Source organism: Hemiscyllium ocellatum, chromosome 9 (genome assembly GCF_020745735.1).
Source record: "Hemiscyllium ocellatum isolate sHemOce1 chromosome 9, sHemOce1.pat.X.cur, whole genome shotgun sequence".
In the NCBI taxonomy this organism is placed as follows: domain Eukaryota; kingdom Metazoa; phylum Chordata; class Chondrichthyes; order Orectolobiformes; family Hemiscylliidae; genus Hemiscyllium; species Hemiscyllium ocellatum.
Window position 1 is genome coordinate 44,179,638 of NC_083409.1, and position 23,278 is coordinate 44,202,915.

Here is a 23,278-nt window from a genome sequence, read left to right on the forward strand (position 1 = left end):
ACAAAATCTAGCCTATGTCCATGCCCACCCCCAGACAATTTTGAAGTGCCGTGCTATGTGTCATGGTTTTGCAATTTATGATCTCATTGACCATTTTCACCATGATAGGAACCTCCCTCATGGTGAAAATGTGGACCTGCATTTCTGGGCTAAGGAACAGCAATCTCAAAACATACAATAATAACTAGGCATGCTTTAGAAACTTCCTTAAAATAATCCAAAACCCCCATGCTAGTTTCTTTAATATACATAATTTATCTGTGGAGGTATGTTGAGTCTGAAAGAAATAGTAAAAGTGCATCTTCCCTTAATGCCTTTGGTAAACATTACATTTCCCAGACTGCTTTACAGTCAGTGAGGTATCTTTCAAGTATAGTCAATGTTATAATGTAGGAAACGTAGCCAATCTGCATATAGTGAATTCCCATAAACAGCAAGTGACCAGAATTCTTTTCTCTGAGAGGCTTGTACAACTTTGAAACTCCTTGTCTCAGAAGGTGGTGAAGGCAGTGTCATTCAATATTCTTAAGTTGGAGGTAGATAGGTTATTATTAGGCAAGAGAATCAGTGTCAATTGTGGGATGTAGGAATGTGGAATTCTGAGACTGAGCAGGCAAGGATTGTATTGAATGGCTGAGCAGGCGTGAGAGGCTGAATGCCAACTTGTTTTCCTAAGTTGTATGTTCTTTGCAATTAATATTTTTTACATTGTCAGTTGAATAGTGAACAGGTCAAGAATCTTTGGGGTTCCACTGGTACTTTGGCTTAATGTCTCCGATATATCCCTGGGCTCTAGACTGTAGAATGCAGTGCTTTGTGAGAACAATCCCTTTCTGACAACACTGTTGGTATCCTATACTTCATTGACTATAGTGGTGAAAAGGTGGCTCACAATCATCTTCTTAAAGGCAAGTACATATGGGCAACAAATGTTGATGTTGACGGTGATGCTCATGTCCTTTGAAAGAATAAAAAAAACTAAAAGAATGTCAGCCTTTGCTGCCTCAAATACTGTAGTGCAACCTACATCTACAACATCTGGGCCTTATGAATATGTAAAAATATTAATTAAGTACCTGCAAATCTGACTGATGAAATAACAGCTCATGTTTAAGTCTTTCTATCTGAACATTGTGAGAATCATGTGTTGAAGAATGATTGATTGGTTCTTCTTGTCTTTCACATGACCCTCAAATCAATATTATTGGGTGCACATTTTTTAAAACGTTCATTGATGGGATGTGGTTGTCACTGGCAAAGCCAACCTTTATTGCCCATCCCGAGCTGGTGAACTGCTTCCTTGAACCGCTGCAGTCTTTCGGGTGTAGGAACATCTACAATGTTGTTAGGAAGGGAGTTTGAGGATTTTGAGGACCCAGCAACAAGGAAGGAGTGGCAATATATTTCCAAGTCAGGATAGTGTGTTGCTTGGAGGACAACATGCAGATGGTGGTGTTCCCATGTATCTGCTGCCTTGTCCTTCTGAATGGTAAGAAGTCATGCATTTCAAAAGTGCTTTTTGAGGAGCCTTGGTGAATTGTTGCAATATATCTTATGATGTTACACACTGCTGCTACTGCTTTGCATTGATGCAGAAGGGAGTGACTGGTGTGTCAAACAAGTGGACTGCTTTGTCCTGGATGGTATAAAGCCTGTTGAGTGTTTTTGGAGGTATATCTATCCAGGCAAGTAGAGTATTCTGTAATATTCCTGACTTGCCATGTTGATGGTGGTCAGGCTTTGAGGACACAAGAGATTAATGACATGTAGCAGCATTCCAAGCCTCCAGCTGCTTTTGGAGTCACAATATTTATATGGCTGGTCCGATTCAGTTTTTGATCAATGTTATCTCCTAGGATGTTGATTGTGAGGGATTCAGCAGTAGTTCTGCCATTGAATGTCAAGAGACAGTGGTTGGTTTGTTTCTTATTGGAGAGAGTCAGTCATTACCTGAAATCTTTGAGGTGTGCACCTTTTAGCCCAAACTTAGGTGCTGTCCGGGTCTTACTGCATTTGAACATGGATTGCCACAGTATCTGACAAGCCACATTGTACAATCTTCAGCAAACATCTCCACTTCTGACGTCATGATGGAGGAAAGGTCATTGATGAAGGAGCTGAAGATGGTTTGGCCTAGAATATTATGCTGAGGAACCCCTGTTGCAAAGTTCTAGAGCTGAGTTGATTGACATCCATCAAACATGACCACCTTCTTTTGTGCCAGGTATGTCTCCAACCAGTTGAGAGCATTCCTTGATTTCCCACTTCATCAGAAAAAAATTGCATGGCGTAATTAACAGTCAGCTAAAATCTTGGTAATAGACATAGTCAAAGTAGAAATACAAATTGTTCTGCATTTAATATGTAATCATTTTCAAGGACTATTAAACTACCAGTTACATTGAGACGCTACAGTATTTATATATCTCTGTGTAAAGAGAAATCAGATTTGATTGGCTTATCCAGACTGTATACCAGCAAAGCACTAAGTATCTGGCTCACTACAAAGCACTGCATTTCTCAACTTTGTCTCCAGATAAATATTAATACTAATTTCTGCCACATAGTCGATGAACCTTGAATTATTTTGAATCCCCATCTGCTCTTGGTAGCTATGTACTTGCCATTTTTCTATTAACAGGTAAGCATTTCTACTATTTACCATTGTCACTAATGTTCAAGGACGTTGTTAAAATGACAGATGAATTTCTGTTCAGAAGATAGGAATGGTTTCACTTGTCAGGAAGCATAAGGGCCTAGATTGACACTTAGTTATAGTTCCGATGTAAGGTCACAAGCCAAAAATGTTAAACACATCTCTTTTCCCCATCTCTCTCTCTCTCTCTCTCTCTCCATAGATTTGAACTGACCTGCTTAGTTATTTTCAGCTCTTTGTGAACAGATTCCCAAGAACCAGCAGCGTTTTGTTCTGTTTTATTAAGAAATTTTTGCAACTGTTTTTCTCCCCATTGTGATTGCTGTGATATAATACATCATACCAGCATTTGTGTCAATTAACAATTCCCTTCCACATCCTTTCATCCAACTAACAGCCAAATGTCCTAGTGTGATTAAAGACTGTGTGCCAGGTATGGTGACCAAAAGCCTTTAACCTTGATGAGAAATAATCAGTAGGAGAAAGTGAGGACTGCAGATGCCGGAGATCAGAGCTGAAAATGTGTTACTGGAAAAGCACAGCAGATCAGGCAGCATCCAAGGGGCAGGAGAATCGACGTTTCGGGCATGAGCCCTTCTTCAGGAATTATTTTCAGAAATAATCAGTGCCAGGTAGTGAGAATGATTGACCTGCAAACATAGCTGATAACTCTGTTTTAAATAGCTTCTGATCTTTAATGTGTATGTACGTAATGAAGCAGAGCTGATGTGTAAAGAGTATAATTGATATTGCAACTGATATCTTGCTGTTAACATGCAATGATTTAGGAAGAATGAGAAGATTTCCATATCATGAGCCATGTAAAGTACTCTTTAATGTGTTGAATGATAAATGATAATGTCTACTCAGAGATAGATGCATCAAGTTCTTACAATTCTAATGGAAGACTGTGAACGACCCTGAGATTGGTGACGGAGATATTGTACTGTAGCCATGGACCCAATCTCAAAATTTTTCTCTGTTTGCCCACTTTGAGTTCTGGAAGCATAAGCCAATGCAAACTCAACAGCTTGTGTTTGTTATACTATTCCTCACTACTTTGGACAAAGCTGATTGAAGAAAAGTGAAGTTGGACCAGTAGATGAGATGGCATTCGTTTCACGTAATGTATTTAGTGGCTGCCAGAAACTGGAGTGAAAATACGACAGGACTGGTAGAGACCACCTGACAGCAGCAAGCCACTGAGAACACTATCTTCAAATATGTTTCTTCAAACATTTCTTTCATTTAAAATGCATGCACTATCATTTGTAGTTACAAGTTACTCAATACAAATGGGTATCAAACTAAAAAAACTTAGAATTTATGAAGAAAAATTTGAGTTAATTCTAGTCAGATTTACTTTTGTCCATCTCTGCAGATGCATTTCATTCATTATTTCTAAAGCTTCTTTTGTTCATGCCTTTTAATAGCATACATATGAGTTGTTATCTGTAATCTCCTCTTGGTCGTTCCCATGCCTTTATGTGGAAGTCCAGATCTTCATTCTTCCCATTTCGTTGGCTCTCGGTTTCATTTGTCTTGTCTTGGGAGGAGTATCATTCCATCATATAACATATTTTTGGGAGCTTCCTGTTTTATGTCACCATAATTAAGCCACTTTGTGAGGTTTGAGTCTGCGAAGTTCATGTCACTGTATAAAGTGACAGTGTTCATCTGGCACTTCAGGTTCACTTGATGGCCTCCTTCAGCAGCCATCATTCTAACAGTCACAGCCATTTATCGCCTTTTTACCTGACAATGTCAACACGGTGTGGAGTGATTAATCGAAATCATTTGCTGACATCTCTCCAGCAGCTTGTTTGGTTCATTTTACTGGCTAAACACTTGAGTACAAAGCTCTGACATGGAACATTATAATGCGGTACAGGCCCTTTGGCCCTCGATGTTGCGCCAACCCTTAGAACCAATCTGAAGTCTATCTATCCTACACTATTCCATTTTCATCCATATGTTTATCCAGTGACCATTTAAATGTCCTTAAAGTTTGGTAGTCTACTACTGTTGCAGGCAGGGTCATTTCATGCCCTTACTACTCTCTGAGTAAACAAACTACCTCTGACATTTATCCTATATCCATCAGAGCTTCCACACATATCAATAACTTTGTTCAGAGTAATTATCCCCCTCTCAGCACATGTGCTCTCATGGGACGCTGTCTTATGCTGAAAATAATGGTCTCTGATGAGATCATCTTTCAGTTGTCCAAAATCACAGGATTCAGCTATAAGTGAGGTATAAGTGCAGTCACATATTGATCAATAGTTTCTCTTTCCCACAAGCCATGCTGCTGAACCCATATTGTTCTTGGCGAGCATCAAAATGGGGGTCAAAGTATACTTTTAAACTTTTCAAAATCTCTCCTGTCTGTGTTTTCGGCTCATTGGTGGTTCTAGGGTACAGTACAGCTTGTACCACTCTCTTCCCCAGCACTAATAGCAGGGTTACAACTCTTATTTGCTCAGACTTTTAACTTAATTCTGTAGCTATTTCATAGTTTTTTTAAAAACTGAGAAGCCACCAAATTCCAATATTCTTTTATATCCCGTTCCATCTTCTCAGTGGCTGTGAGTGGAAAATTCAATCCCTTGACTCATCCTTCCCTTCAAAGTCAGAAACCACATGTTCTTAATTCTTCCTTGCTTTTTATTATACACAGTCTCTTAGTTTTCTTGCAGCTCTGAAAACTCACTCAATCTCAGCTTCACACTTCTGGCATTTTTTTTAAGTAGTGTGTAAAATGGCTGCCACAAAGTAAAAGCGTTACAGAAGAGAGAAAGAGATGTCTCATGACTATAGGAAATGGGCAATTACATGTGCGCAATTATATTTTTCCAAAGAACACTGACAATTACTCCTTCCGTGGCAAGGACAAGTAAAGACCTCTGGCCTCTTCATGTGCCGTAGTGATTTTATATGACTGATCTGAAACTAGCATAATTACAGTTACACCAAATCATTTGCATTCTATGAAAAGATTCCAAGTCGAATCATGCAAAAGGTTTGCAGACACCAATTGCATTTATTTTCAGATGCATACTTTGTGAAAGTGACATACATTGACATTGGTAGAATTTGATGATGGTATTAGTGTTGGATCCTGGAGCAAGGATTCCAATTTTTCCCCATAATTTGAATGCCATAGTCATTGCACCTGGATTTGATAATGAGGCTCTATTGGTATTGTTGGATTCTCAGGATTTGTCTGTTGCTGCCAAGATCCCAGGCTAGCCTGCAGAGATGGTGAATCAATATTTAATAACTCAACAATAACTTTGTCCTGTTTGCATATGCTTCTTCTAAAAGTCTATGAAATAACAAATTCTACACAGAATGCAGCATTTATTCAAGCTACTGTTTATGATTAAATTATGAACAAAAAATGGTGTTTTATGTGAAACAAATTATATTTTACACATGAACAGCTGCTTGATTTAAAGTAAGGCATTAGCTATATCAAGTATGAATGTTCTCACAATATTCACCCTCAGTTTTTCAAATTGTCCCAAAACATTATTCCAGTAGATGTTTATTTGGAGGTTGGCGCACTGGCAATTAATGTCTTTACAATATCATTAAAATGTTTCTTGTTTTTCACTGAATTTGTTTACTTGTTGCTGATGTGTTAGGTAACCTGACTCTTCATTGTATCACATAAGATACTGGATTTCTAATATGTCATTCTTTGTTTCTGTGTTGATTTGTGCCTCGTTGCATTTCTGTGAATTATCCTGGGACAATAAAGCTAGTCTGGAAATGCAACTCATTGTGTTGTGCTCTAACATGGCAGGAGGGAAATGAAAGGGAATGAGTCAATATGCCAGTTCTCTTCATATGGTAGAAATTCTCGTATATTTTTGATGCCACGTCATATTCTATGAAAGTTAAGTTTGTTCATTTAGGTATTCGGCCACTTCCACTTTTGAGATATGTCAACATTATTGAACAGTAGCCTTTCGGAATTATGTAGTTACTTACTGCTTTGCAACCTTACACCATATTTTATTGATATTTTTATACTTTAAGTTATTATTACTGAAGATATACAATGAAGGCATGCATGCAAAGGTGTGTTTGGGAAACAACAATCACTATTTGCATTGAATTAGTGGTAAAGGTGCCTAAGTGAACCTCTCGTGGAGTGATGCAATCTTTACTCTCATATATAAAATAATCGATTGTTCATCTATCTGCAGTTTGAATGTAAAGGCCAAGAGCATGTCTGATGGGAGAAACTGGTGCAGCAAATTATGTTTGTCAAAGGTTAGCATCTTTGCAGTAAGGGAACAGGATTTCTTCATTTAATGTCTCTGTGTATGTGTGCAGCAAAAGCACTTTGCTCAAAATGACCAGTTATAAGTCGGCTAGGAAAGGTAACTGGATATATTTTAAATTACACTGACAAGCTTTTCAGTGTAGTCCATGATATTTTGATTTTCTCCCTAAATATGACTTTTACCCTTCATGAAATTCCCAGAATTTGAAGTTGTGTATTAAATTTTATGAGCATCAAACGAGGCCTTTTGAATTGTGAGCCATAGAATGGGTTAATTAATTTTGTCTTTCCAAATTGAGACTATTTACTTGAAGCTTACCTGATTAAGTTTATACCTGGTCACAATGTTAAAAAATAAATTGCTCCATTATTCAGTAGCTTAGATGAGCTGAGAGCATGAAGATTTTAAAGCACCAATAGAGAGTACATTCATAATTATAATTTTTAAATAATTAAATATCATAAATGCATTTTGCATTATTTAGATGATGAATGACTATTAGCTATATTTCCTAACAGGCTTCATGTTTTGAGTTAACAAGTTGCATTTGAGAGGATTTAGTGAACCAAAAAATTAGAAACAAGATATCCATGCAAATGATATGTATTATCCCCTAATGTAAGTTTAACCTGATACATTGTTTAATAACTGGTCAAAGTTTGATCAAAATTGTACTAAGTTTTTAAAGTCAGGATTGTACAATTCTGCTTTGCTTTGCTTTGCTGTTCTGATTAATTGTTGTCTGATGCACATCATTTCACAATGATGGTGTGCTGTAAAATATGGTCAAATAGTGTGGTATTGGAAAAGCACAGTAGGTCAGGCAGCATCAATGTCTCAGGCATAAGCCCTTCATCATGAATGGGCGGGGGGGGGGTGGGAATGGGGGGGTGGGGAGGTGGTTTGCGCAAGGGGGCTGAGTGATACATAGGAACGGGGTGGGCTGAGAGGGGAAGGTAACTAGGAAGGCGATAGGTAGATGCAAGTGGTGTATGATGGTGATAGATCAGAGTATCTGCTGGAGCAGATAGGTGGGAAGAAAGATGGACAGGTAAGACAGTACAAGAGGCCGGTGTTGGATCTGAGATGAGGTGGGGGGAGGGGAAATGAGGAAACTGGTGAAATTGATGTTGATGCCATGGGGTTGGAGATTCCCTAGGCGGTAGATGAGGTGTTCTTCCCCCAGACACTGGGTGGCTCGAATTTGGCAGTGGAGGAGGCTCAGGACTTGCATGTCTTTGGTGGAGTGGGAATGAGAGTTTAAGTGGTTGGCCACAGGTAGGGTTGTTTAGTGCATGTGGCCTGGGAATTTTCTCTGAAATGTTCCACAAGTTGGCGTCCTGTCTCCCCAATGTAGAGAAAACCACATTGAGAGCAATGGAGACAATAGATGAGGTAAAATATAATAGAGTCTGATTTTGCTTTCACAGACTTGAGTGAAAATCTTTTTCATGTCAGTTGTGAGTTGGCAGTGGATATTAACTCTTCAGGAGTACTATTTATCCATTTACATTTATCCCTTCCTGTGATAATCTGTTTCAGGTAAAAGATTCAACTTAAAATGCCCTCTGGCTGAATTAGTAATGTTCAGTTCTGAAGAATGAGAGAATTTGTGCCCCATCTAAAAGACCTTTCATAGCATCCCAATTTTTTCATGTATATTACTTTTTCATGCATGGGACATAGGCTTTATTGGCTCCCCCATATCTAGCTGCCCCGGAAAAGTTGCATAGTTAACGTTTTATCTGCATGAATTGTGCTTCATGTATTTCCATTCTGCAACATGCTGATGTCTAACAGATTAGTCATGTATCAGTTGACATGTTCCATAATCATTAAGCATTGATCTTTGCCCAAATAAAAGACTAAAATATTGACCTGTTTGAAAAGGAACACAAATGTACAAGAAACAAACTTTAACTGCATGATTTCTGGGATGGAAGAAATCCCTTATTGGAAGATAGCTGAACTGTAGTGCTATGATGTTATTATCACACATCTAACTGTGGAAAGGGTGGGGAATGTTTCAGTGAATTACTGTCTGTATAAAATACAAATTATATCAGTGGAATGCAAGACATGTTAGTTACTCATTGCTACAATCACTTGAGAACAAGTGATGTAGAAGTGACTGAAACCCACAAGGGGGCAGGAGAAACCACAATGTGCTCTGTCGATCCAGTGCCAATTTAAAAGTATTTCTCTTTACACTCTAGTAAACTGTCAAACTTTGAAGTTCACAAGATCAAAAGTAGCTCTTATTGTTGAAATAATTGTTAGTTAAATTATATTCCAGAAATAGGAAAGAAAATACACTTGAAGCAATGATATTTATGGGAGACACAGGGGTCCAGGGAGGGAGCAGGAGTCTGCAGTCTGAAAACCCAGAAATGCAAAGGTCCTATAAAATTAAATAATAGATCCTCAACAGAATATGTTTACTCTATGGCCAGAAGGCCAAGGTTCAAGTCCCACCTGCCCCAAATGTGTATCGTAATAAGTCTGAACAGATTGGCTAAAATGATGATATGACTATGGCAATAGATAGTCTGAAAACTCAGGAGGGCTCTTGTTGTGCAGTGGTAGTGTTCCGGACCCACCGACTCCCACTACCCTACCTGTTTCAATGCATTCACCTCCTCCAAACAATCACGTGGGAGCACAGAAAATTCCACACCTTGATTAGTAAAGTAAGAGATCTTAAAGAAACTGCACCTCAACATTCTGTCTCCTTTGAAATCTCAACAAAAGTAGCTTTAAGGAAAATAAAACATTAATAGTTATTGTTTTCATCTCTGTTAACGCAAATGTTTAAATCCATCGAATGAGAAAGTGTGTATTGATCAGATGTACTTGCTCTGCACTCAGTTTTGGCACAAAATCTTGAAGGTCTTCCCCAAGGGAAGATATATGCACAGACTCAATCTATATGTTGGCACATGTGGCACAATTCAAAAGTACATCAATGTGTATGCAGTGTGTACTTAGGGAAATCAGAGGAAGTAAGTAACTATTTGGCCTATAATGTCCATGCTGCCGGCTGATCTCTGTTCTTTATTGAATAATCTAAAGTAAACATGGATTGAAGGATAATAAAAATAAAATACTGCAGATGCTGGAAATCTGAAACAAAATCAGAAAACGTTGGAACAACTTAGCAGATCTGGCAGTATTTGTGGAGAAGGAAACAGAGTTTTTCTTTTGAGTCCAAAAACTCTTCTCCATAGTTCTGAAGACATAAACTTGGTCTCAATGCCAACAAGTAGATTGTAGGTTGTCAAACAAACAATCTGCCATATGTAATAATGCTACGGAACTGTACCAAGCATAAATGCAGAGTTACAAAGAGGATACATAGCTTACCAATGAGCAATGAGAGTCCTTGGGGCTTTTTGTATTGCTGAGATATTCAGTGTAGACTTCACATAGATCAAATTCTCAATGTTACAATATTACTGAAACTTTATTACTGCACTCTTCTAACAAAATATACGCACTTACATTGCTGATAAAAGTAGTTGGGGAAATTTAACTTTTAACCCTTGATAGCTGGTGAAAAGCCATGGGCCTATTACTCAGGAAGGTGATGAGAGGCCAGGTTTGTTTGTATCAGTGTAGTGTGTGCTGTCTGCCTGCTTGATTCCTAATGAAGGGCTCTGGCCTGAAACATCGATTTTCTGGTTCCTCAGATGCTGCCTGACCTGTTGTGCTTTTCCAGCAACACACTCAACTCTGATCTCCAGCATCTGCAGACCTCATCATCTCCCTGATGTTAAGCAGTATCCCATTGGTTTCTAGCGAACATAGAACAAGCTTCCTATACCTATAGAATGGCTGAAGGGCTTTGGACAGGATTCATGAATGTGTTTCAGGGGATCTGGGAGTGAGAATTGGATGGTTCGTGGACAATATGTGGAATTGATGAAAGGGCTTGAGCCCACGGGAGCTCAGTCTTGGTTTTTTCAAGGCTACAAGAGAGGGCTTGCACCTTTTTAAAATATCCGGTGGGAAATGACTCCCTTTCTTTCCCATCAGGTCCAACTACATTGGCAGCAACTAGAAAGATGTTAACATACTTGCGGAATCCAATTGATATGTCAGACAGGCAACTTTTAACTGTCCAATAAAACAGTGGTGTTAAAATTGCTGGAGGGGAAACATAAGAATGGCGAGCAACATGAACCCTCTTAACTGTAGTACCTGGTTGGTGGACTAAGTCAAGTCATCCCAGCAATTTTGCAAGAGATTTGTTCTACTTTGCAGTGTTTTCCCCTTCCTTCCCTATTGCACATTGACACTCAGTAACTAACTTCTGTACACCACTTTAATTTATTGCTGCTTTTTTTTAAACATTATGTGGGCTTTGTCGGTGTTTCATTCCAGTCCTGTGTCACAGTTTAAGGATAGAGAGTATCTCATTGGATGGCACCACCATCATTGGATGTTTTAAGTTTTGACAAGGAGGATGCAGTCCAGGAGGACCTGGCACGAGAAAAGCAGCTCTGGTGCACAAACCATCAGTAGCATTAGGAATTTTCACATACTGTTCATGGTCACAAAGCAAATGTGAGAATTGACCCTCAGTTTTACTAGACATGGAGAATGTGATGTCTTGATATAAACAATGTTATGAAAAGTCCAATATGATTGCAAAGCTCACCATTTCTGGAAGATTACATTCCCTTGCAATGATGAGCGAGTTTAAGCCAATCTATTTAAGCTCAAATCAGCCAATCAGAGCTGCAGGCATGGTTGTACCTAACTGAACACCTACAAGCACAGATGACAAGTCAGTAAAGGCAAGGAGAAGATGGCAGTGAGATTAGTCCTGGCAGGCCTGGCATACTGGGCTACTTGTCTTCAGTGAATGTAGTTTCAACATGTTCTCAAAGTGAGATAGAAAGTTTTTGTAACTGTATTGAATTCTTCCTTGTCCAGAATCACTTATTAACTGGGAGATGTGATCATGTGAATAACCCTGATCTAAAGAGAGAATTATATACAAATGCCGCTGAACAGTGCATTCCACCGTATAAGGAAAAGTGCAGTGTAGATACTGTATCAGAGATCTGCATCATCACAACGGTCAAAACCAACCCCCTAACTATTCTAATTCCACTTTCCAGCACTTAGCCCCAAAACCTTGGCATCGCAAGGACACATTTTAATACTTCTTTAATGTCATGAAGATTTCTGCTTCTACCACCCTTACAGGCTGAGTTCAAGATTCCCACCACCTTTTAAATGAACATTCCTTTCCTCACATCTCCTTTAAACCTTCTACCCCTTATCTTAAATCTATGCCCCCTGCTCATTGATCCTTCCATCAAGAGAAAAAGTTTCTTGGTAACTTCCCTATCTATGCCCATTATCACTTTGCAATCTCAATCATGGCCCCTCTCAATCTCCTCTGCTCTAAAGAAAACAACCCCAGTCTTTCCAGTCTCTCTTCAAAACTAAAACTAGGATGAGCTTACAAAGTAAATGCTAGCAATGAGATTTTCAGTATATTGAAAACTCACTGCAGCAATATTTCATTAATGCAGCCTTAAATCTGAGGCCACTAATCTGACAGTAACGTTGCATTGAGCAGTGGTTTGTTCATATGCCCATTTTCATTTTTAATTTGGATAGAAGTTATTATCAGTACTCATAACTGTCAATTTTTATGATTAACTTAAATCGTTGCCCTGTGTCACTAACCAGTCCACATGATGATGCTGCTGTCTTGGGTTGTCCTGCGGAACATGATGAAGCATGTGCAGGAGAATGTCAATGATTTGATTGAAGTCTATGAAAGTTAGTTTCTTCTGGACTTTGACCCTTGTTTAAAACATGGCAGGGAATTGCAGAAAGGAGCCCAAACACTTATAAATTGAAATATAGGGCAGGATGGAAAGGTGCTGCACCTGTTGTCTGCGGGACCCGGTGAGGTAGTTTTGTCAGCTCCTTCTCACTGACTCCCTGCAGGCACCCTGCCCGATGACAAATGGTAGGCATTTCCTGTTGCTGTTGGCCCTGATGGCAACCCAGTTGGGACGGGTCAGTGCTGCTGAGGCAGGTTGGTGACCTTGGGGATGCCCCAAAGTGAAAGCCACTTGGGACAGGCCTTTGTGTGCAAAGGCTAAACATAACTGAATGTGGAGGGGAAAACCTCCAAGAATAGAGGGCGGGGCATCTACAGAAGCATGTCTTTCATGCCTGCCCCTTCCCTCTTTAGATCACGAAGCCTCTGGATGTTAACCCCAACCCCGCAGGCTGCCACAGGGAATCCATTTGTTTGAAGTCACTGACACTTGTAAAATAGATGCCTAGTTTCATGGACAGCCATGGAGTGTACCTTGACATGGCCTCATGTGATTTTATCCATTCCTGGCCCACATCTCAAGAGCATTCAGCTCAACATTTATGTCGCATTGTTCTGTGATAAAGCTAATCATCTCCCTTGCTTTGTGTGGGACTCCATAGGTTTAAATGTTTAAATTTGATGACTGTCTGAATTGTTTTCATCTTCTTTTCATTACAGGACAAGAAGTATCCAATTCGACTGAGACTCCCACGGCAAGTAAGTAATCAAAGGAAACTTTTTTAAAATATCTGTACCGAGCAGCTAGCTGACATTGTGGTTTTTATCATGGTGCCGACATGTCATGTTAAAAATCTTTTTAATAATGGCGTTGTTGGTCTTAATAAGGCAGATGAAGATTTATTAGTACATAATAGCTTAACATTTCCAGTTGAATAAATGCTTCCTTATAATGCCCTATTAATATTGGGGGCATTTCTTTGCACATCAGGCAAAACATTCTTTGCAGTAAATTATCATGTTAAAATCATTCTATTATTATTATGGCCCACTTTAGACATGATTTTTGTATGTTTGATTTTCAGTGCACCAAAGCCATCACTAAAATTGAGGAAGCCACTTCTTGTGTGTCACTAAATTTTTAAAAAAAGTAGTTTTTCTAAGTTCATTCTCCAGACTGTTACAACTCCAAAGATTATTTTTGTCACCTAATGGAGAGAAAAGTAATTTGACAAGGACGGTGCCTTTTCTGAAATTTGTTTTACATTTATCTGCTCCTTGAGCCAATGAAATTAACCTATTGTTATATTTAAAAAAAATGTTTCCCTGCTTATTGCCTTAGCCTCCGTTGTGAATAAGTTTGAGTTGTTTGAAAACAATACTAATTATGAATGTATGAGCTGGAACTATTAATACATTGCTGGAGTGGATCATTTTTTCTGCTGGAAGATATGGACAGCTCAACTCACAGTAGGGAAAAATTAATGTTAACTCCAGCTCTCAGGTAATATTATTTTCAACTTTCAATGGCAGCAAATCAGATACTTTCTTTTCATGCAGAGTAATTGTTTTTCTTTGCTTCGATATTTCTTGTGAACTGTCCTGATGAGTGCAAATTGAAAAAGTTTAACAAAATTGTTAATAAAACTTTAACAAGTAATATAAAGATTCTGTACTTCTAAATGGTTTCACATAACACATGAATAAAAACCAAGGCAGCACTGTGGATTTTAGCTCAGTGGGAATGAAGTGGAAGGTAAGTAAAGTGAAGTGACTCAACTTTGTCATTTTTTTCCACCCAATTCATTAAGGCAGCAACTTCACTTCACAAATATCAATCGGTGCCTAATGACATGGAACGAGACTCTGATAATTCATCTTCCCTGTTCATCAAAATCTTGTCTACATTTGCTGGAGGCAAGCTAGTGTAATTAAAACCTGCAGGAGTTTTCCTCTGAATGCCATGAGGGAGGCTTGGGCCCCTGTCACCACAGACCCTACCCTCAAGAGGCAGCTTAAAACCTGGCCTGTATTCACACCATCCAGCAGGTCTCCAACAACAGTGGCAATTGTACCAACTGCAAAGTTATGTATATTCATTTAAAGACCTTCATGTTCTCCATTGGACACAAAAAGCGTACAGCAAGTCTACTGGGTTTTAAAAAAATGAATGCTTTTCACCCTTAATCTTTGTTGATAGGCTTTCATTGATTTGATTGTTCTTTCACCATGTTCCTCCTGTTTTGGAAGAATTTGGGTCTTTCCCAAGTGAATGAATATCCTGTATATAGTATAACAAGCAGCATGATTGGGTGGTGCCAAATTTAAAGCAAAATCTATGCTTCCTTAAGTTATTCAAGAAAAACATGTGTTCTCTTGTCAAATTGAAGAATTTTACTGGTTTGTAATGCACTAGAGTCTTTAGATGTGACTGATGATATATTTCTGGATGCAATTGCAACATTTATTGTTATTCATCTACCATTATATTCAAATACTGATACAAAGCACGTCTTTTTATTCTCGTCTTTAGAAATTACTGATGACATAATGTTTACGCTTGTGATTGTTCAATGTATTCCTACTCAGGGCTTTGGTCTTTCAACAGGTCACTCATCACTCACATACTCCAGCATGGCTCCATCAACAGCGACTACTGCACGCGTCACAATTTCAAGTATGTCCAGAAAGAAGCAACACCTTCTTAGTTTGCTATCAAAATGGGTACCACTCTGACATTCTCAGTTTGCCAATTCTGACCTGAATTGAGTGATATGGCATAGTCAGATACCTTTGACCTGACACGCTGACCCAACTCTTTGAAAATGCTAGTCAATTCATCTCTTTCATACTCATTCCGTATATTACTACTTTTACCAAAAATAGACAGTATTATGCAGACAGAGTTATGGCCCGAGAATCGATTGTTTTCTTTTGTCCAAAATCTAAAGCGATTGCTGCTGTAACATGATAGGTTTTGTATTTGAGCCTGAAATGTATATGCTACATACAAAATAGGAGCAGTAATTCCAATCCCGGCTGATCAGTTGACAAATCATGTAACTTTCAGAATCAGTTTAATTTTGTCTAAAAATGTTTATGTTGCATGAAGTAACCCTGCCTGCGTCATCATTTCAAAATGAAAAAAGAATCCTCCAAGCAGGATGACAAAGGGTTGGGAAAAAAGGATAATTTTTGCAGGATGGACCTTTGTTACTCATAGGACCTTTGTTACTCATAGCAAACTCAGCCACTTGAAATACTTTAAATATGCGACTTTGTCAGCAAGTGCATTGATTGATTCTGGCGTTCAGCAGATCACACATAACCTCCAGCAAAGCTAAACAATCAGTGACTGTTTCACTCACAGAAATTTCAATACCTTCATAAAGTCTTGCTACCAACCGAATGTCTTTGATGTATAAATGTGAGCTGATTTTCACAGAATTGCATGAGAATGTTTGTTTAATGGGATGACATGGAGGAGATGATACACATGGCCCATCATGTGTTTGTTCAGTCAGTAGTAAACTAGGAGATCACCATTGAGGAATGCACTCCTGGTCATATACAGCATTTACGAGGGATGATTTTTGTCTTAGATTCCAAACATTTAAGAACTAATACACATTGTGTCTGACTGATCCATTTTAAAAACCATTTAGTTCTCTGGTGTTTCCTCAATGTTAACATTCCTAGAGCAAGTGGAGAGGTTGGAGAACCTGGCATTGTTTTACTTGGAGCAGAAAAGTGTAATGGGATCGTTACAGAGGTATTCAATGATATACGTGAATTGAATTGGCCAAATGAACAAATGCTTCAAAAGGAGTAAGGACTTACCTTCGGGTAAATCTACACTCTCCTTTTAGTAGCCCAGAGAAGTGCTGATGATATTATTTTTGGAGAATTGATGTAAAGTGTATCTTCACATTCTAAAGTTTGTAAGTTATTGATGATGCACAATTTCTATTCGTGATTGGTCCAATGCACTCTAATCTTCTGTTTTGCTCTTCTAGCTCTTCAATCATCAGACACACTCACCAGCACGGCTCCATCAACAGTGACTACTGCACGCACTACTGCACGCTCAAGTATGTCCAAAAAGATACATTGCCTCATTGCTTGTTATCAAAATGAGTTCCACTCTGACATTCTCAACTCTGATCTTCCTTGAATGATGTTAGAATCATTTTTTCATGGGAATGTTAGGGAACAGCCAGATACAGAATCATAGAGTCGTAGAGATGTACGGCAGAGAAACAGATCCTTCGGTTCCACCCGTCCATGCCGACCAGATATCCCAACCCAATCTAGTCCCATTTGCCAGCATTTGGCCTATATCTCTCTAACTCCTTCCTTAGTAAATGCCTATTCAGACACCTTTTAAATGTTGTAATTGTACCTATACTTACCACTTCCTCTGGCAGCTCATTGCATACATGGTCCACCACCTGCATGAAAAAGTTACCAGTCAAATCCTTTTTAAATCTTTCCCCTCTCACTTTGAACCTAAACACTCTAGTTTTCAACCAACCCACCCATTCTACAGGTATTCACCCTACCCATGCCCCTCATGATTTTGTAAACTTTGATAAGATTACCCCCCAGCCTCTGATGCTCCATGGAAAAAGTCCCCAGCCTATCCAGCCTCTCCATAGAGCTCAAACTCTCCAATTCCAACACCAAGCTTGCAAATCTTTTCTGCACCCTCACAAGTTTAACATTATCCTCCCTATAGAATGGTGACAAGTATTGTATGTAGTATTGCAAAATTGGCCTGACCAATGTCCTGTACAGCCACAACAGGCCATCCCAACTCCTATACTGAATGTTATCACCAATGAAGGCAAGCGTGCCAAATGCCATCATCACCATCCTGCCTCCCTGCGACTCCACTTTGAAGAAAATATGCACCCATATCCCTCGGTGTCTTTGATCAGCAACACTCCACAGGGCGCTACCATGGATAAGTCCTGCCCTAGTTTGCCTTACCAAAATGCAAGAGCTCACATTTATCTAAATTAAACTCCATCTGCTTCTCCTCGGCCTATCTGATCAATGACACTTTGCACTCTGAGATGACCTTCTTCACTGTCCACTATAACAAGCAACATTGGAACTTGATAGGGTAAAAGACTGTTGTCTTTATCCTACAGAGTTAAATCTGAGCTTTTCAACTTGAGTTAAGAAAAAAAAATCAGCTCCTACTTCAAGATGTTTCTTTGTCTTCTCATTGTAAACTTTATAAATGATTGGTAACAAAATTAGTTAAATACTTAATCTGAGAAGGCAGTTTCAGAATTTTTATCTTTTACTTTCACCCCATCTGGATGTCTTATCTTTTAAATGTTGGAAAGGAAGGTTTAGAAAAACAATGCTCTTTTGCTTCTTTTACTTTCCTATTTTTGAGGTTTGGTCTCTCTGAAAACACTTTCGGGTGGTGGATGATTTCTGTCCAGCTCCGCATTGGGAATATACCAGCGATGGTCTCTATAGTCAGTTGTATTACTCTACAATACTAGAGTAGAAAATCATACCAGCGGGAGCATTTGCTCCCGGAACTCAACTGTGTTCAGTTTTCTTTGTCTCTGACAACAAACATCAGTCCATTCTTTTTGTATTCAGTTGTGGTTTGCATTGTTATTCTCTATTTTATTCTTTGAGCAGTTCACACTCCACTCACAATCTCCAGCACGGCTCCCACAGCAGTGACCATGACACTCATTACAGGCTTAAGAATGGTCTTGTTTTGATGTCAGTGTAGCTACCAGCCTCATGTCTTTGATGCATAAATGTGAGCTGATTTTCACCGAATTACATTAGAATGTTTGTTTAATGGGATGATGTGGAGGAGAAGATGTCACATGGCCCAACATGTGTTTGTTCAGTCAGTAGTAAACTAGGAGATCACCATTGAGAAATGCACTCCTGGTCATATACAGCATTTACAAGGGATGATTTTTGTCTTAGATTCCAAACATTTAAGAACTAATGCACATTGCGTCTGACTGATCCATTCTAAAAACCATTCAGTTCTCTGGTGTCTCCTCAATGTTAACATTCCTAGAGCAAGTGGAGTGGTTGGAGAACCTGGGATTGTTTTACTTGGAGCAGGAAAATGTAATGGGATCTTTACAGAGGTATTCAATGATATAAGCGAATTTAATTGGCCAAATGAACAAATGCTTCAAAAGGAGTAAGGACTTACCTTTGGGTAAATCTACACTCTCCTTTTAGTAGCCCAGAGAAGTGCCGATGATATTATTTTTGGAGAATTGATGTAAAGTGTATCTTCACATTCCAGAGTTTGTAAATTATTGATGATGCAATATTTCTATTTGTGATTGATCCAATGCACTCTAATCTTCTGTTTTGCTCTGCTAGCTCTTCAATCATCAGGCACACTCACCAGCACGGCTCCATCAACAGTGACTACTGCACGCACTACTGCACGCTCAAGTATGTCCAAAAAGATACATTGCCTCATAGTTTGTTATCAAAATGAGTTCCACTCTGACATTCTCAACTCTGATCTTCCTTGAATGATGTTAGAATCATTGTTTCATGGGAATGATAGGGAACAGCCAGATACAGAATCATAGAGTCGTAGAGATGTACGGCACAGACACAGATCCTTCAATTTAACCCGTCCATGCAGACCAGATATCCCAACCCAATCTAGTCCCATTTGCCAGCATTTGGCCTATATCTCTCTAACTCCTTCCTTAGTAAATGCCTATTCAGATACCTTTTAAATGTTGTAATTGTACCTATCTTTACCACTTCCTCTGGCAGTTCATTGCATACATGGTCCACCACCTGCATGGAAAAGTTACCAGTCAAATCCTTTTTAAATCTTTCCCATCTCACCTTGAACCTAAACACTCTAGTTTTCAACCAACCTACCCATTCTACGGGTATTCACCCTACCCATGCCCCTCATGATTTTGTAAACTTTGATAAGATTACCCCCCAGCCTCTGATGCTCCATGAAAAAAATCCCCAGCCTATCCAGCCTCTCCATAGACCTCAAACTCTCCAATTCCAACACCAAGCTTGCAAGTCTTTTCTGCACCCTCACAAATTTAACATTATCATCCCTATAGAAGGATGACGAGTATGGTATGTAGTATTGCAAAATTGGCCTCACCAATGTCCTGTACAGCCACAACATGCTGTCTCAACCCCTATACTGAATGTTATCACCAATGAAGGCAAGCGTGCCAAATGTCATCATCACCATCCTGCCTCCCTGCGACTCCACTTTGAAGAAAATATGCACCCATATGCCTCAGTGTCTTTGATCGGCAACACTCCACAGGGTGCTACCATGGATAAGTCCTGCCCTAGTTTGCCTTACCAAAATGCAAGAGCTCACATTTATCTAAATTAAACTCCATCTGCTTCTCCTCGGCCTATCTGATCAATGACTCTTTGCACTCCGAGATGACCTTCTTCACTGTCCACTACAACAAGCAACATTGGAACTTGATAGGGAAAAAACTGTTGTCTTTATCCTACAGAGTTAAATCTGAGCTTTTCAACTTGAGTTAAGAAAAAAAACATCAACTCCTACTTCAAGATGTTTCTTTGTCTTCTCATTGTAAACTTTATAAATGATTGGTAACAAAATTAGTTAAATACTTAATCTGAGAAGGCAGTTTCAGAATTTTTATCTTTTACTTTCACCCCATCTGGATGTCTTATCTTTTAAATGTTGGAAAGGAAGGTTTAGAAAATAAATGCTCTTTTGCTGCTTTTACTTTCCTATTTTTGAGGTTTGGTCTCTCTGAAAACACTTTCGGGTGGTAGATGATTTCTGTCCAGCTCCGCATTGGGAATATACCAGTGATGGTCTCTATAGTCAGTTGTATTACTCTACAGTACTAGAGTAGAAAATCATACCAGCGGGAGCACTTGCTCTCTGAACTCAACTGTGTTCAGTTTTCTTTGTCTCTGACAACAAACATCAGTCCATTCTTTTTGTATTCAGTTGTGGTTTGCATTGTTATTCTCTATTTTATTCTTTGAGCAGTTCACACTCCACTCACAATCTCCAACACGGATCCCACAGCAGTGACCATCTCACCCATTCCAGGCTTAAGAATGGTCTTGTTTTGATGTCAGTGTACCTACCAGCCTAATGTCTTTGATGCATAAATGTGAGCTGATTTTCACCGAATTGCATTAGAATGTTTGTTTAATGGGATGATGTGGAGGAGAAGATGTCACATGGCCCATCATGTGTTTGTTCAGTCAGCAGTAAACTAGGAGATCACCATTGAGGAATGCACTCCTAGTCTTATGCAGCATTTACCAGGGATGATTTATGTCTTAGATTCCAAACATTTATGAACTAATGCTCATTGTGTCTGACTGATCCATTTTAAAAACCATTCAGTTCTGTGGTGTCTCCTCAATGTTAACATTCCTAGAGCAAGTGGAGTGTTTGGAGAACCTGGGATTGTTTTACTTGGAGCAGAAAAATGTATTGGGATCTCTACAGAGGTATTCAATGATATAAGCGAATTTAATTGGCCAAATGAACAAATTCTTCAAAAGGTGTAAGGACTTACCTGAGGGTAAATCTACACTCTCCTTTTAGTAGCCCAGAGAAGTGCCGATGATATTATTTTTGGAGAATTGATGTAAAGTGTATCTTCACATTCTAGAGTTTGTAAATTATTGATGATGCAATATTTCTATTCGTGATTGATCCAATGCACTCTAATCTTCTGTTTTGCTCTGCTAGCTCTTCAATCATCAGACACACTCACCAGCACGGCTCCATCAACAGTGACTACTGCACGTACTACTGCAGGCTCAAGTATGTCCAAAAAGATACATTGCCTCATAGTTTGTTATCAAAATGAGTTCCACTCTGACATTCTCAACTCTGATTTTCCTTGAATGATGTTAGAATCATTGTTTCACGGGAATGACAGGGAACAGCCAGATACAGAATCATAGAGTCGTAGAGATGCATGGCACAGAAACAGATCCTTCGGTTCCACCCGTCCATGCCGACCAGGTATCCCAACCCAATCTAGTCCCATTTGCCAGCATTTGGCCTATATCTCTCTAACTCCTTCCTTAGTAAATGCCTATTCAGACACCTTTTAAATGTTGTAATTGTACCTATCTTTACCACTTCCTCTGGCAGCTCATTGCATACATGGTCCACCACCTGCATGAAAAAGTTACCAGTCAAATCCTTTTTAAATCTTTCCCCTCTCACTTTGAACCTAAACGCTATAGTTTTCAACCAACCCACCCATTCTACAGGTATTCACCCTACCCATGCCCCTCATGATTTTGTAAACTTCTATAAGATCACCCCCCAGCCTCTGATGCTCCATGGAAAAAATCCCCAGCCTATCCAGCCTCTCCATAGATCTCAAACTCTCCAATTCCAACACCAAGCTTGCAAATCTTTTCTGCACCCTCACAAGTTTAACATTATCCTCCCTATAGAAGGGTGACGAGTATTGTATGTAGTGTTGCAAAATTGGCCTGACCAATGTCCTGTACAGCCACAACAGGCCATCCCAACTCCTATACTCAATGTTATCACCAATGAAGGCAAGCGTGCCAAATGCCATCATCACCATCCTGCCTCCCTGCGACTCCACTTTGAAGAAAATATGCACCCATATCCCTCGGTGTCTTTGATCAGCAACACTCCACAGGGTGCTACCATGGATAAGTCCTGCCCTAGTTTGCCTTACCAAAATGCAAGAGCTCACATTTATCTAAATCTATCCATCTGCTTCTTCTCGGCCTATCTGATCAATGACTCTTTGCACTCTGAGATGACCTCCTTCACTGTCCACTATAACAAGCAACATTGGAACTTGATAGGGTAAAAGACTGTTGTCTTTATCCTACAAAGTTAAATCTGAGCTTTTCAACTTGAGTTAAGAAAAAAACATCAGCTCCTACTTCAAGATGTTTCTTTGTCTTCTTATTGTAAACTTCATAAATGATTGGTAACAAAATTAGTTAAATACTTAATCTGAGAAGGCAGTTTCAGAATTTTTATCTTTTACTTTCATCCCATCTGGATGTCTTATCTTTTAAATGTTGGAAAGCAAGGTTTAGAGAAGAAATGCTCTTTTGCTGCTTTTACTTTCCTATTTTTGAGGTTTGGTCTCTCTGAAAACACTTTCGGGTGGTAGATGATTTCTGTCCAGCTCCGCATTGGGAATATACCAGTGATGGTCTCTATAGTCAGTTATAATACTCTGCAGTGCTAGGTGAGAAATTCATACCAATGGGAGCACTGTTTAATCTCAACTGTGTTCAGTTTTCTTTGTCTCTGACAACAAACATCAGTCCATTCTTTTTGTATTCAGTTGTGGTTTGCATTGTTATTCTCTATTTTATTCTTTGAGCAGTTCACACTCCACTCACAATCTCCAGGACGGCTCCAACAGCAGAGACCATGACACCCATTGCAGGCTTAAGAATGGTCTTGTTTTGATGTCAGTGTAGCTACCAGCCTAATGTCTTTGATGT

The 23,278-nt window shown here is 39.2% G+C and overlaps 1 protein-coding gene across 1 annotated transcript in view; it reads left to right on the forward strand.

The window, feature by feature from the left end:
- Window positions 1-23,278, forward strand: part of ptprc (protein tyrosine phosphatase receptor type C) — a 154,699-nt gene that overhangs the window by 59,055 nt on the left and 72,366 nt on the right. Inside the window, exons 3-7 of the mRNA XM_060829556.1 lie at window positions 13,481-13,519; window positions 15,369-15,437; window positions 16,777-16,851; window positions 19,145-19,219; window positions 21,513-21,587. Coding sequence (XP_060685539.1) covers window positions 13,481-13,519; window positions 15,369-15,437; window positions 16,777-16,851; window positions 19,145-19,219; window positions 21,513-21,587 — 333 coding nt within the window. The remainder of the gene's footprint in view (window positions 1-13,480; window positions 13,520-15,368; window positions 15,438-16,776; window positions 16,852-19,144; window positions 19,220-21,512; window positions 21,588-23,278) is intronic.